This window comes from Vigna unguiculata, chromosome 10 (assembly GCF_037176805.1).
Source record: "Vigna unguiculata cultivar grain cowpea cultivar isolate G323 ecotype 2 chromosome 10, ASM3717680v1, whole genome shotgun sequence".
Lineage (NCBI taxonomy): Eukaryota > Viridiplantae > Streptophyta > Magnoliopsida > Fabales > Fabaceae > Vigna > Vigna unguiculata.
The window spans coordinates 9173686-9189714 of record NC_140801.1 but is presented as its reverse complement, the minus strand read 5'-3'; the positions used below and the strand labels follow the sequence as shown (position 1 = coordinate 9189714).

The 16029-nt window shown below is 34.2% G+C and overlaps 1 protein-coding gene across 3 annotated transcripts; it reads right to left on the bottom strand.

The window, feature by feature from the left end:
• On the bottom strand, positions 1-15288 carry LOC114166677 (receptor-like protein 6). Of its 3 annotated transcripts, XR_014985209.1 has the most exons (7): positions 15008-15133; positions 11941-14889; positions 11784-11835; positions 3186-3478; positions 2798-2894; positions 2627-2712; positions 1-613 (listed from the first exon to the last, which is right to left on the bottom strand). XR_014985209.1 is itself a non-coding variant. In XM_028051441.2 (2 exons), the coding sequence occupies exon 1, from the start codon at positions 15270-15272 to the stop codon at positions 11949-11951; it is 3324 nt and encodes a 1107-aa protein (XP_027907242.2). In that variant the 5' UTR covers positions 15273-15288; the 3' UTR covers positions 11746-11835; positions 11941-11948. The 3 variants fall into 3 exon arrangements, 1 of the variants encoding a protein (XP_027907242.2); XR_014985208.1 differs by having other exon boundaries at positions 11941-15288; XM_028051441.2 differs by lacking the exons at positions 1-613; positions 2627-2712; positions 2798-2894; positions 3186-3478 and having other exon boundaries at positions 11746-11835; positions 11941-15288.
• Between the last annotated feature and the right edge of the window lie 741 nt (positions 15289-16029).

The window sequence follows — 16029 nt, the reverse complement described above, 5'->3', positions numbered from 1 at the left end:
TGGAACAATCAACCACTTCGAATTTGAAACAGAATATCAAACTCAAAAACCCTAACCTATGAATTCTCTGAAAAAGAGAGATTTCAAACTTCAATGGAATGTAAAACGATGTTGTGATATATAAACACGAAAACCCCATTAATGGGTGTTGATCTAAGTCTATAAAACCACAAAACGAGCTGCCCAAGATAGAAAACGAATTCAAAACGTAAAACCCTCAATGGTTGCTGTCAAATGTGCATAAAAACGATAAAAACTAGCCAAAAATGTGAAAAATCGCAAGGAGCACCTCCATGGAAGCTTAGAGAACGAAAATGGTGGTTAGAGAGAATGTAGAAGATGAAGTTGCGGCTGGGTGCATGGAAGGAGACCTAAAACTCGTGGTCACATCCATTCTGCCACTCATATTTACAAAATTGCCACTCTGCCACTCATATTTACAAAATTGCCACTCTGCCACTCAGAATTACAAAATTGCCACTCTTGGGCCTCTAATGTTGGCACATTCACTCTGCTGACGTGGAAATGACATGGAAATTATGTGGAAATGATGTGGCGACTCTCTTCAACTGAATATTGATGTCCAAGCTCCAAAATTTCTTCACCCAAATACCTAAAAATAATTATTAAACAAAAATTAGGCTAAGTAATGTGAAAGTAGTCCAAATTCAGAACAGTGGCCCAATAAAGCCCAACAGATGAAAAACACTCTAAAGATGAATAATTAAGCACTGAACAACTGTCTAATGGGTACACAAAGGCTAGTGGAATGGAAGAAAATAATGACTCATCACCCGCCAGGCGGTGTCTATAGTAATTGATGGTATAAAGGCGCTTGGCGCCTGGCGGTATGTGTCCCCCGCCAGGCAATTATGCTGCAGCAGCCTTGGGTTGTTGGTTTTGTGTGCGTGATCTACAAGGCATTAGTGATGCTTCAAAGGTGGGATTGCTGGTGTTCCTCGAGTTGAGCCTAAAATGTATCCCTCAAGTTGAGTTCGGGATAGGGGTTAAGCACGTAGCATTCCTCGACTTGAGCTCGGAATGGCATCCCTCGAGTTGAGCTCGGGATGGCGGATGAACATGAGGAACCCTTGAGTTGAGCTCAGGTTAACGAGTGTTGTCAGTATGAGTGTGTTGGTTGTGGCCAGTACGGATGGGTCCAGATAGATTGTCATCCTCAATGGTTAGCTGACGAGTTTGCTAGTCTTGGGACGTCGCGAACTATGTTCGTATTTGGGAGCTCCACTTAGCGTTGCGGTGTATGATCCGCAGCAATGGTTTCCCGCACGTGCTCTATCGGTTGTGGCCGATAGGTATGGCAATAAGTCATTTTGAGGTAATTACTAGAAGATGTAGAACACAATTCACATGGTTGTGGACATGTGGTATGGAACTAAAGAAAGGAAATTTCCCTTGATGTGAATGATGTGTGATATATAAGTGTTTTACATATGTGAATATATATTTATATGTTTTATCTATTAAGCTCACCCTATCTACTTTTGGTTGGCGATGATCGTGTACGCAGTATACATGAGCAGATGATGTTGTTGTAGGTAGTTTTAGTGAGGCTTAGCTACGGAGCGGGGATAGCTTGGGGAGTTTTATATTTTGAGTTTTTAAAATAAATTGTAATCCTTGTATTACACAACTTTTGGATATTATGATATTATATATAATTATGGTTGTTCGATTTATTATTGATATAATAAAAGTTTTAAATTTCTCGCGCTTTTGGGAAATGATTTTTTATTCAATGAAGCGTAATTATTACTTTCTTTATTTTATTATTTAAATTCGTAATATTCGGTCAGGATGTTACAATTTGTGATTAATATTCTATAAATATAGGTAGACCCCAGCAATTAAAGGTACGCAATTCATTAATACAGAAAATTGAGATTTGACTTTGAAATCTCTCGCTGACTTGATCGTTGGAGTCCTTTCTACAGGTAACCTCTCAAATATCCTTTCCGACAGCTGGATACAAAGACATACCCCGCAAGATCGCAAAGTATCCATTTGAGAGGTTCGAAGATTGGGTAAGGCAATATTTATGTCTCATGAAAATCTGTTATTGTTCTACGGGAACAATTGGCGCCCACCGTGGGGCACGAATAGCACCTTACCAACCAAAGAATCTCTGAAGATGGTTTACACCCGCAGCAAAGTTGGCGTCTCTAAACAGGCGGAAATATTATCCAAGGATGTCACTGTAAAGCATGTCGACTTAGCCGCCATCCTTGAAGGGCAGGCTAAGATGCAACAAAAGAATGTTGTCTGCCTTAAGCCTTTGTTAAAATCGTTGATATGCTCTTAACTTTTATATTTCTTTAAATCCTTCAACTCGTTCTCGATACCGGCATATTTTTCTTTTAGCTCATCATTGTCTTCCTCCAGATTCTTAATTTTTCTTTCATTTTCTTTTCTGAGTCCAAATTTCGCAAACTATATATAAAACCAAACAGGGTAAAAAATTTGATCAAAAATCATCACAAACAAAACTTTGCCTAAGGGAAAAGTTCTTTACTTATGCAACATAAATTCCATAGAACTAATAATGCAGGTTCATAGGTCACATAAAGCTCTAGCAAATCATGAGTGACAAATAACAAACACTGCTCACCTCTGTGTGGTAATTATGCTTCCATAGTTCCTCCATTTGGTGTATTTGCTTATGGTCAGTTATTGATGTTTGTGGCTTATCAAATGCTGCAAATTTAGGTGCATTCTTTTTAATAAAATATTTCATTTACATAAGAATTTCAAAGTACAAAATGATGTGAAAGGTACTCACAGTCAAGGAATTTGAGAGCAAAACAAAACAACCCATTCTATGAAGAATGCACAAGAGTCCAAATACGCAACTCTACAACTCCTAAATTGTAGGTAGCCTGTAATTAGAGAGAAAAGAACTTAGAATCATGCCTTTCTTAACAATAATATACACATTGTAAAGTTGTTAGTTCAATAAATTACGTAGTGCTAGTTGTTTTCGATAAATTCATTGATCATCAAAGCATTTTGCCCATACATTAAATGTGAAATCCAGAAACCCCAAATCCATCAGCTTTTGATATCCCCTGTTTCATTGGAAATGAAATGCATAAAGCAATAACTTAGGTTTTCCTATTATGATATAAATGCTTCAATTTTTCACTGAAGAGTTTGTGTGATTAACTTACTTTTTGATAGAATGAAACCACCTAATGCAAGAAGCGTGAGAACAGTAGAGATCCAAATGTGTTGGCGAAGTCTCAAGGTCGACAATGGAGCTCCGAACTGCACCGCAAGAAGACGATTTGCGTGGACGACACGCGATTGTATTGATTTGCACGATGGAGAAGTGTGATATCCGTCGATTATTGCTTCGTAGTCTCAACGGTTCTGGCCAGCTTCAAGGAGATTCGTCATTGGCTGACGGCGGGGTGCTATGGTGGCTTCAATCGAGACAACGAGGTGTTGTGGTGGCTTCAATCTGGAAAATGTTTCTTTTATGTTAGGGTAAAGATAATTAGGGTAAGGAGAGCTAAATATTTATTTCTTGAGTTGATCTATTTTTGTTTTAATAAAAAATAATAAATGGGAGGGAATTTCAAATAAAAAATTAAGAGGGAAAGAAGAGCTTGAGGGAAAATGAACGCGGATTAGTACAAAATACTACAATAACAACGTTTGTAAATGACATATTTTATATACAAAATATGGCAGTTATAAAATTGTCATATTATACAACAAATTATGGCAGTCTTTTAGAACCACCGTATTAAAACCGCCATATTTACTTTAATTTTTTGTAGTGGCACCTCACTTTCCACGGACCTAGTTGTTTTCTTTCAGCCGTCCACTCCTCCCTCTCTTTATCCCATCTCTCCCCATCAGGCTTGGCCTCCAAAGTCTTCAATTTTTCCCGAACTTGCCTACCATCCGGCCTAGAATCAAGGCCTTGCTGTTAAATTCCAGCATAACCTTTACCATCGCATTAGGCTCCATATTATCTATAGAGGATATCACAGCCTCCGCCAGATTGATGTCAATATCACGACGGACAGATGTCTCTGGCAACTCTATTAAGCAATCTTCAAGCTTTTTAATCTCTATCGTCGATGTCGGTCCTAGTAGTTCGACCCTTACCCACTTCATATCTTTCCTAACTTCATTTTGAACGGGAACTGACGCCTTCCACTTCGAGCCGCCATGAACCCGAACATACCAAACATTACGGAAACAATAAAAAAGGATACCTTCTAAATCAACAAGCGAATGCACTAATAAATAAACTCTAACTAAGCCCTTAGTGGGTAGCTTATCGCTAAATCTCCCAAAAACTTTTATTACTCATTTGTCATGCACGAAAACCTCCTCCTTTTTCATCCCCTTATAATGAACGAGGATTATTTGTCCAGATGAATAGGAACTCTCATCCTCATTATAAAACAGTGAACAACCTAATTCCATCACAAAAACTTTAAAAAAGTTGTCCTTAAAATGCTTAAAAGATTGAGAAAAAGCACCAAACATACTTTTTCCTAGTCGCTTGACAAAGGATAACCAAGTAACCAGATTTTTTGGACGTGTGTCATAAAAATATGAAAAGCATTCAGGGGAAGGGTGCAAGTATAATGTTCGGCATAACACCCTGAATGCTTGCAAGTATCCCTAACTATTGGGATGTAACTAGGTTGGTGCAGCGTTCAGTAGCTGCAATATACCCATGTTGCAATCATCAAAGGAAATTCTCATATGCAACTGAGAAAAGTGGCACACATACATATAGAAGAACCCTTTTTCAGCCTCTCCTTGATCATGGCATACATATTCGACAACATTAACCCATTCCAAAGAAACGATGTCTGGGGAAGTACCCTTCTCTAAAATAGGTACACAACCCAACCACGAGTTAAGTAACCGGGACCATCTGAACAAGGAGTACTGCATCCTTACATCTAAAGCCACCCACTCTTACTCGGCCTTTGCCGATGTACTATTCTCTACCACTTCCTTAGTTGGATCCTCCCTAACGTTAGGAATAACCTCCATTTGGACCCCTCTTTCACCAGACGTAGAACCGCTAGACCCGCTAACTAAATCGTTATCCCTACTACCCGAACCCGATGCAGAAGAGCTATCACTGGGACTAGACATACCTTATGTGGAAAGAAGACGACACAAAGAGAAGGGGAATATATATCAGACACACTCTACCACAAATGATACAATTGTCTCACAGCAAGCAAATAAGATAGCATATGCACAACTTGTACCCCAGCAAGAAAATAAGATAGCATATGTCGAATAATCCTAAATGAAGAGTGAAACCTACATAATTAGAATGACTGTTCAGTTTCTCCTAACACGACCCTTGACATTCCTAGAATCTTCTCTGACATAGCCTCAACGTCGTTTCCATTCCCCGAGGCTAGAAGACTACCATAAAGACATACCAAGAATACTAAGAAAAGAGGATTTTTTTTTTCTTGCAAAAGATAAACCATAGAGAAACCTTTGACATGACATATCCCGCGAAAGTCTGAGGGACTGATGTACTATACTAGGCGGATAAGACCGATAAGATCGAGTACCTAGTCCTATCCATCAACTTATACTCCTGCTTAGTCTAGATCATTGGTCAGTTATATAAAAAAATATTACATACATGTCAGCTAAGGTTACATACCGGTAAAGGCCGCTTACCCTAAACTTAGAAAATAATAGCCATCGCTTCATAAGCTTGGCACTTGGGCTCTAACTAGGCCCACACAAGCCCAAAGAAGATCCAGCAAGCCCAATATAGGCCCAACCCATAAGCCATGTAATTTGTGATTAATATTCTATAAATACAAGAGGACCCCAGCAATTTAAGGTACACAATTCATTAATACTAAAAATTGAGATTTAACTTAAAGAGCTCTCACTGACTTGATCGTTGGAGTCATTTCTGCAGGTAACCTTCCAAATGTCTCATCCGATAATTAGATACGAAGACATGCCTTACAAGACTGTAGAGTATCCATTTGAGAGGTTTGAAGATTGGGTAAGGCAATATTTATGTCTCATGATAATTTGTTATTGTTCTACATGAACAATTTCAAACCATTCTTTTTTATTATTATATTTTTCCACTAATTTTTTCTTTGTTAATTATAAGCGGAAGAAAAATATTTCGAATTTGAATTTTTAGGAATCAAATTCCAAGTACTTTACTGTCAGATGAATTTGATGGTAGTCCAAAATTTCGCTTTTCAAAAATTGGATTTTAAATTGAAATAGTAATCCATCTATCTCTATCATTGAAAGCCACATTTACTATTTTGAAAAAAGAAAAAGAAAAATGTGTGTTATTTAAGCTAAACTTTATGTTAGGGTTGGCATAAATTCAAATGTATTAGTCACTGTAGTTGTATTTAATATGTTGGTCGTTTTTAGTCGCTTTTGTTTGTTTTGAGTAGAACGGTCAGGAATATGTGAGTTTATAATGTATTTTTGAATGCATAAATAACACAACAACAACAAAGGTGAATTAAGTTATTCATAAAGTAAATTTGTTACAAATACTTAATGTATTAGTCGTTGGAGTCGTACTTAACGTTTAGCCATTTTTAGTTGTTTTTGTCTGTTTTTAGTACAACGATCAAGAATATGTGAGTCTATAATGTATTATTGATTGCATAAATAACACAACAACAATAGAGGTGAATTAGGTTATTCACAAAGTAAATTTGTTGTCAACAAATTTACATCAAAGCTAAAGACCTTAAGTGTCTAAGTGTGCTTTCAGAAGTTTGAGTTAGATGTCAGTCTTACAAATAATATATTGTTGCCTAGGTTGACAAAAGTTGTCAACTATGACAATTGGAGTCTCTAGATGAAGCCTCTTCTTGGTGCCCAAGATAATTGGGAGGTGGTTCAAGATGGTTTTATAAAACCAAAAAACATAGTTGGTTTTACCAATGCCCCAAATAATGTGTTGAAAGCAATGTGCATGAAGGACAAGGTAGCCTTATACATATTGTATTGAGATGTTGACGAGTCTAGCTTTAAGAAGATTGCAAGTGCAAAATATTCAAAAAAGGGGGACATTTTAAAGAAAGCGTACAATGGGATAATAAAGTGAAGCAAATCCACCTTCAAATAGTCAAGGGTAAGTTGGAGTGCAAGAAGATGAAGACGATTGAAGAAGTGTCCGAGAAGATAACTTAGATAGAAACCTTGGTGAACTAACTTCACAAAAAGGGAGAAACGCTATCCACTTCCCAAGTTATGGAGAAAATATTAAGATTGCTATCGGACGACTTTGAGAATGTGTTATGCATGATTGAGGAGTCCAATGACCTATCAACACTCTCGCTTGAAGAGTTTACCTGATATCTTGAGGTGTGCGAGCAAGAAAAGGAGAAGGAGAAGGAAGGGGATGAGCTACTCATAATGGAGGGAGAGGCTCCAAACACTCAAGGAAAAGAACAAGACCGAGGAGGTAGTGGATGCAGTCCTGGTGGTAGAATGAGGATAGGAAGAAGAGAAAGAATAGTCTGACTGGAAAAATTGGTGCAGAAGAGTAAAAGGTTCATAACCCAAGTTCTATACTCTAATATTAAAACTTATTACACTCAGTTAAGATCTTTATTTCTTGTATCTTTCATTTTTAGTTTGGTTTATCAACTTTTAGGATTTTTTTAAAAGCTAAAACGCCGCCCAACGTCATTTTACTCGAGTTGGGTGCATTTTAAAACCATACATTGTGTTGGTATGTCTCGCACCATTTAATTGGTGTCCAACACAACCGAAAGGATTAGCCTATGTTACGTTATGACTCAGTCCACATAATGTGGTGCCCAATGCACATAATCTAGGAACCCAAAATGTAGGATTTTAAACTCTGACCTTTGCTTACTGTTTTGCTCGTAACTTTCACTATATGTGTTCAATTGAGTTGATTCTTTTTTGTGTTGGATTCTAACTCAAAGAGATTTGATTTGCGTGGTAGAACAAGAAAAAGAAAATAGGGTCTTAGTACTGTTAGGAGTTCCTTAGTTTTTTTCTTTTCAAGTCCTTCAAGACTAAGTGTTGAACATCTTTGAATTTTAAGTTGGATTGTGTGTTTTATTCTAGTTCATGGTTCAGTTTTCATTGACTATGTAGTTTAAAAACCATGATGAATGCTTTAGCTAATGTGTTGTTTCTACTTCTACTATCAACATGAGTTGCCACTTCAATTTGCTACAAAATCTCTCTAACCAATATTATCTCATTTAGTTTACTATTTCATTGATGCCAACTTTTTATGTCTGGTGATCTCTTTCGGTTTATTTGTATTGTCTTTTGAATTTCACAACATAGTGTGATATTATGTTTGACTTTTCCGCAGAATTTAGTGTTTAGGATTGTAGTATTGGTTCCATTTCCATTGTTTGTTTGTCAGTCATGTTTTCAATAAAAAAACCTTAGCTAGTGCAATTTATTTATTTATTTTTAAATGCTATTAAACTTTCAGTTTGCTAATGATGACAATTTTACTAAGTTTTCACACACTAGTTGGGCTATTTTTGTATTTTAAGTCATATCTGTTGTTGTACACCTTCCTTGATAGCCTTGCATTATTTAGTTTTAAGGTCTGCATAATTAGTATAGGTGGTTACCACTCAGATATACTAGTCTAGCTTAGTTTGCTATATTAATTCATAACCTTGAGTTGTGTCTATTTGTTTAAATTGAATGAGTAAATTTTGCATATTTTGAATGAGTTAGTTTCATTAGTTATCACATTGCAATTGTTTGATTTCAATTTCATTGTTTATTTATTATGATTTTAAAAATAGATATTATCTTTGTTCTTCACAATAACTGACATAGAATCTTCAGTTTTCTTCTTCCCCTTTCTCCCTCTCGTTGCACTTCACCATTCTACAACTTAAAGCACCCTCCTTGGCCACATCTCCTCCCGCTCTACCCTTCACTGGTGGCTTTGGTTCTCGTCTCCTCGAGGTTTTGTTCTTCTCTCCTGGAGCGATCGCTCTATTGTGGTGGCTACTATCACATTCGCTATAGTGGTGTTGTCGCTCTCACTCTTGTGGCCTCTCTCGCTGTTGTAGACGTTGTGGTCACTCTCCCAACTATCTCGCTCTCAAAAGCGTTGTGTTTAGGATTTTCTAGTACCAATATTTTGTTGGATGTACTTCATCAATTTGGGTAGTTCCTATCTCAAGGATACTCCAATTACCATTCCAAATCCTTTCCGATTAACCATGACTTCCTTATGTGTATATACATTAGTTACATTGATTTTAGACTTGAAAAAGTAAATTGATTTTAGACTTGTTACTATTACATTGATTTTAAACTTGCATTGGTAACAATTTTGTGTGGAGATTATATTATTACGTTAATTGTGTTAATCACCATTAATCTATGTTAATCTTCGTTATTATGTTTATTGGGTCTATAAATGTCCATGTTAATATTTGTTATTGAATATATCGGCCTTGTTTACATTTTTACAAGTTGTGCAGAATTAAAGTGTTGGTCATTATTTTTATTCCGAATATAAATTGGTAAGGAGAATTTTGGGGAGGGACACCTGGAATTGTTCTTGTATTATTCACTGTGCAACTTTGAATGTGACATATGTCACATGAAAATAGTTAATATTAGATTTTCAACCGCATTTGCACAAGCTAATAATATATGACATTTCTAACACCATTATAAGATTATAAGATTATAGAATTATAGAATTATAGAGTTATAAAATTATAGAGTTATAAAATTATAAAATTATAAAATTATAAAATTATAAAATTATAGGAGCATAAGACTGTAGGACTTTAAGACTATAAGACTGTAGGACTATAAGACTATAGGACTATGAGACTATAAGACTATTAAACTACAAGACTATAAAACTATAACACTATAAGACTACAAGACTAGAAGACTATAAGACTATAAAACTATAATACTATGAAATTATAAAACAGATAGTTACAAATATATATTTTATAATTTTATTAGTACCTAATTATCTAATTTTATATTTTATAATTTTGTGTATTTTTTTAGTTTTAGAATTTTTTAATTTTTTAATTTTTGAATTTTTAAATTTTAATATATTTTATTAATAGTTTTTTTCTTGAATACAACAAATATGTGACGAGGATGTAGTTATTATGGTATCTAGTTTGAAAGTACGATATTGTTGACACCTAAGCAAATGATAGTGTAAGATATCTGGTATGTCATATAATTAACTTAAAAAATCTAACTGATTTAACTCAATAAAACACTAAAATTTGATAGAAACTTAATTGAAAATTTTCAAATTTATTATGAGAGAGACAAAATATAATTGAGCCATAAAAATATATGCTAAATTTGGAATATGACTTCTATGTAGTAATTATAATAAGGTGAAATAAATAAATGGTGTATATATAAACTTAAAAAAATTATCAAATACTATCTAATTTAATATTATTTTTATTGATTAATTAATTTTCTAAAAGATTACATGTGCACAATATCATGTATAATTAATGTTTAAATCAGATAATTTTATGTCTTATTATATTATATTATATTATATTATTTTATTGTGTACGTGTGAAAAGATAAATTCATTAACAAATATAAATAAATTAAATAAAAATGTGATACATGTAGTGATGACAAATAAATTAGTTTTTGTGAGTATTGTCCAAACTCGTATAAGGAGATGGAGATTTGTATGTACATATTTATCCCGTCGTTATCTACCTTCTAATACACATCTTCACTCATGTTTTGTTCCCGTTTAAATCACTAAATACTCATAGTTTATTATTAACGTACCTTAATTATATATTTGTTTTTTTTCATGATTTCATTCAATGGTTTATCAAATTATTTTGAAGACACAAATTGGACTTCTTGTTAATATTTTTGTTTTTTTATTTATTTTTATCATGTTAATATTATTTTGATATTTTTATATAATTATTTTTTTTTAATTTAATATCATAAGTGTAATTCCATCGAAACAATTATATAAAAAAATTTCATTTAATATAATATAATTTATAAATATTTGCTATCAAACAAAAACAAATATATATTACTTTACTATTCAATATTCAATATTTGATAATATTATTTTTTTTACAATAATTTTTATTATTTTATAAAAAATAATTAATTTAAATTGAAGGTATAATTCATGATTTGGTCTTAACTTTTTGGTTTAATTCAATTTGGTCCATTTATTATTGGTTGATTCAATTTAATATCCCAATTATCTAAAAGGATTCAATTTGGTCATCTCCGTTAAGTTGAAACTAACATTGTGTACATGATACATGTCAAGCTGTTAAATTTTTTAATTTTTTTAATTTTTTTAATTTTTAATTTTTTTAATTCTTAATTTTTTTAATTTTTAATATTTTTTCTAAAAATTTATAATCTGCCACGTGTCAAGTTATTGTCGTGCCACGTGACAATTTACAATTATGAAACGTGATAATAGTAATAGTTGTTTTCAATTTAGTTGTTTATTAAAATTTTTTGCTCAATTTAGTACTTCAATTCCTTCAAATAATCCAATTTATTTCTTTTCAATTTGAGATAAAATTAATAAATAAGTTTAAGTGTAAGTTATATACGTATTAAAATAATTTATTTGAATTTATAAAAGTAATTGTTTTGAATTTATAAAGAAACACGCACATCACCCAGCTATCTTATCCATTTTACAGCAGCAAGTTGAATAGAAGGAACTATGAAACATCTACTAAATTCATATTAAAATTACTTACTAATTCGTTATTGGGTCCAACATGGATAACGGACAACATCCTTATTTGAAAACTGCTCATAATAAAAGAAAAATTCATTCAGAAACATAAAATTGAAATTTCACGTAGCATATGTAAAGTTACTTATTGTAGAAATTAAATCACAAAAGTAGTTTACCTTAGATTTCAGTATCTCCTCCTTAGAGTTTGTCGTGTGTGACCTCGTTGGTGTTCATAAGCAAAATCAAGTTGGGGAATGATCTTGTGAAAGATCTCATCCATCTGTTTGGAATACCAAAAGCTCCATCTCTTCCAGAAAAGCAGAGGGATAATGAAAACTCCAAAGCCAAAAATAAATCCCAACTCTACGCTTAATAAACTCCAATCAATTGAGTTCTTAGAATGAGATTGAGGTGTTTCAGGAGTTGGCATTCCACTATTGCTGCAATTACGGGTCAATGGAGACCCACATAACTTTTCATTTCCTTCAAAGGAATCTCCATCAAATGTCTGAATTTGTGTGCCCTTTGGAATTTCACCCACCAGGTCATTGTTTGAGAGATTCAGATATGCAAGAAAATTTAGACTAGCTAGCTCTCTAGGGATTTCTCCACTTAGAGAATTGTTTGACAAGTCTAAGGATTCAAGATTCTTCAAATTTTCAATAGATGATGGGATATGACCAGAGAAGGCATTATTTGACAAGTTAAGAGCCATCATTGCCTTGAACTGCATTAGCTCAATTGGTATTGAACCCTCAAAATTGTTGCTTGACATATCCACGTAAGTGAAGGCTCTCTGGATTTTGTCCAATTTTATTTGTTGACCTTTATTTGTAATAAGAATTGAATTTTGATACTGAGTAAGATCCACTTTATATGGTTCTGAGGACCCCTGGTCAAGAATAGAGCGAGGTATGTGTGCAACAAGTTTAGCTAACTTTGCTACAATACTTTTGTCTAAGAGTGACATTAATTCCTTAAAATTCTTGGGATCATAGTTATCAATGATATCAATGAAGAAGTGGCCAAATTCTGGTCCCACATTTTCATTGTCTCGCATCATTGCTTTACACCTGTTCAATAGGACTCCTGGTATTGCACCACTGAAATTATTGAATGCTACATCAATCATATGGAGCATTTCCCAGTCACCTCTGCTTTTTGCGCATCCAATTGACCCGTGAAGTTTGTTTAACCGTAAATCCATGATTCGTAAGGTGGAAATCTTACTTAAGAAACAAGGAAATTTGTCGGTTAATAAATTTCTTCCAAGGTTAAGGACTTGTAGTTTCTGGCAAAAAGCTAAAGATGTTGGGATGGTACCATCCAAGAGATTGTTATTTAGGTCCAATAACTGGAGAGAACATGAAGTTGGCAGAGTATCAGGAATATATCCTTGAAGTTTGTTTCCACCAAAGTTCAACACCCGAAGAGTGCTACTCAACTTAGCAAAACACCGGGGAATGGTTCCAACAAAGTTATTGTGAGAAAGATCCAGCAGAAGAAGATGAGAAGCATTGAGAAAGGATTCAGGGATTTGTCCGTGAAAACTATTGTTTGAAAGAGACAATTGTGTTACGAACGGGAGACGATTTCCAATGTCCGCTGGAATGACAGAGTTAAATCTATTGTTTGAGTAGTCCAAAATATTTACAAATGTTGGAAGGAAAGGAAATGGCCCTTGTAGTTGGTTGGAACTAAGATCAAGATGCAAAAGGTTTGAACTAAAGTTCCATACATTTCCTTCCAATTTTGTTAGGAAATTTTTGGACAGGTTCAAGATAACAAGATATTTAAGCTGCCAAATCCAGTATGGTATTGTTCCTTGAATCTCGTTGTCATCAAGGTCAAGATGTAGTAATGTTGATTGACTTTTCACAAAAGCAGGGATTCCTCTCAACTTGCAAGATGCCAACATTATATTTCTTAGAGCAGGAAAGGGTGACGAATCACGATCATATGTAGAGTATATATCAACGGACAAATTGTTATACGAGAGCCCTAATGTAGTTAGATTACTCAACCTGCGAATCAAGTCCAATTGTAATGTGCCATTAAACTTGTTTGAATTAAGTTGAATGACTTCAAGTGTTCTAAGGTTAAATATAGACAAAGGAATGGGTCCCTCCAAATGATTACTATCCAAATCAAGCATCTCTAGTGTAGGTGAGGTTATCACAGATTCATCCAAGATACCAGTGAGCTGATTAAAGGGAAGTTTAAGTTCGCGCAAATATGGAAGTTTAAGCAGAGATAAGGGAAGATTACCTATGAAAAAGTTAAACCCCAGATCAATGTTTGCGAGATTTTTAAGGCCCTCAAAATGACTGGATGGCAACACCCCTGTTAAACTATTATGAGAGAGGGATAAATATGTGAGATTCTTGGACATATTAAAAGAAGGGAGTGGACCTGAAAAGTTATTGGAAGACAAGTCGAGATAAACTAGTTGGGTGAGTTCTGACATTGAACTAGGAAGTGTTCCATTAAATTGGCAATAAGATATATCAATTGTAGATAAAAGTTTCAAGTTAGAAATTGCACCCGGAACATTTCCTGTGAAACTTGTCTCGCTAAGATTCAAGTCACGAACAGAACCACGTGGTTGGAAGTTTGGCAAAGAACCCGTAAGATGTTGATTGTCTGAGATGTCAAGCACCTCTAATGATGGCATGAGGAAGATATCTTTCGGAAAAGAGCCATTCAAGCCACAACTTCTGAGTTGTAGTATGACTAGATTGGACAAATTTGTTAAAGAATCTGGCACTGTTCCAGACATGTTGTTGTAGCTTAATTTCAGAACAGTGAGTGACATAAGCTTAGCTATGGAAGCATGAATAGGTCCAGATATATTGCATGATGACATGCTTAGAACATGTAAATTGTGCAATGAAGATAAAGCATGAAACCATTCTTGTCCTTTGGCAGATATTGCTATACCATCTAGATATAACTCAGTGATTTCTGTAAGATTTTGCAAAAGCATCGCCATATTTGGCTTCCCGAGTTTCAGGCTGTGAGGTGAGGAAATTGAAGACGACAAGTCAAGAGTAACTAACCTTCTTAGATGAAAAATCTCATATGGAATCTGTCCCTCGAAGCCAGCATTTGAAAAGTTCACATACCTCAAATTATTCAATTTACATAGTTCAGAGGGAATCACCGAACTGAAGTTGTTGAAAGCCAAATTTAAGCTTTGAAGATATTGAAGGCCAAAAAGAACGGATGAATTAAGAAGTCCACCTGAGATAAACTCTCTACTGAGATCAAGGGCTATAACACGACCTTCTTTGCATGTCACCCCATGCCAATGACAACAGTCTTCGCTTTGACTCCAAAGAGTGAGTTTTTTTGAAATTGTAGGGTTGAATATTAGGTTATTTTTGAAATGGAGCAACATGGAACACTCGTCGCCAAGCAAATAGGCATTGGCTGGAAAGACGTTGGCATTGTGGTTTATGGAGAGAAATGGTATAAGAAAAAAGCACAGGAGTATGTGTCCTCTCATAGTGTATTTTTAGAAGTGTGTGCTGAGAGATATTTCTCATTTGAAAAATCTCTCTCTTTTATAGGCTACAAAAAGATGTAGTATTCATAGTCTCCCGAGTCTATCACGCAATTAAGTCGCTTTGGAAGTAAAAGTCACTTCTACCGACTTATAATATTAATACCAATTATTAAAAGCCATATAGTTTTATATTAATAACTTAATTGGTTATATTATTGGAAATATGTTTGAAAGGTTTAACGTCCTTCCTTAAATTTATTTATTTATTACTATTGAAAAATATAAATTATATTTTATGCAATTAAAACAAATACTTTGAATATATAAATTATATTATAGAAAATATTATTTTTTATTTTTTGATTGTTGCTTTTGATAAGTTGTTGAAATTGAATTATTATAAAAAGAGAATAGAAAAATAAAAATGTGAGAGATGTCTTAATTCTTGAAATGCGGAAATATCACTGTGAAGGGTCGTTCACGGAAATTCAGAAATATCAAGCAAGCAGATGCCTACTTCATGTCCGCGTAATCCATTTTGACATTGTCATTTCATTGTTCAACAATACTTGAGATAAAGGCTAAGAAACGGACCAATTTCAAAAATGTTGTGAAGTTTATTACTATTATTCACCACGTAAATTTCGAAGATGTTAAGTTTAATATCTAATTATTCACCATGTAGCTTTATAGTCCGAGAGACAAAAGCTAAGGAAACATGTGGGATTATAGGTCCATTTCCGAAGATCTTGTTTCG

Bases quoted from the DNA above. Each gene is read 5' to 3' on its own strand.
- LOC114166677 (XM_028051441.2), bottom strand. From the start codon at position 15,272: ATGAGAGGACACATACTCCTGTGCTTTTTTCTTATACCATTTCTCTCC.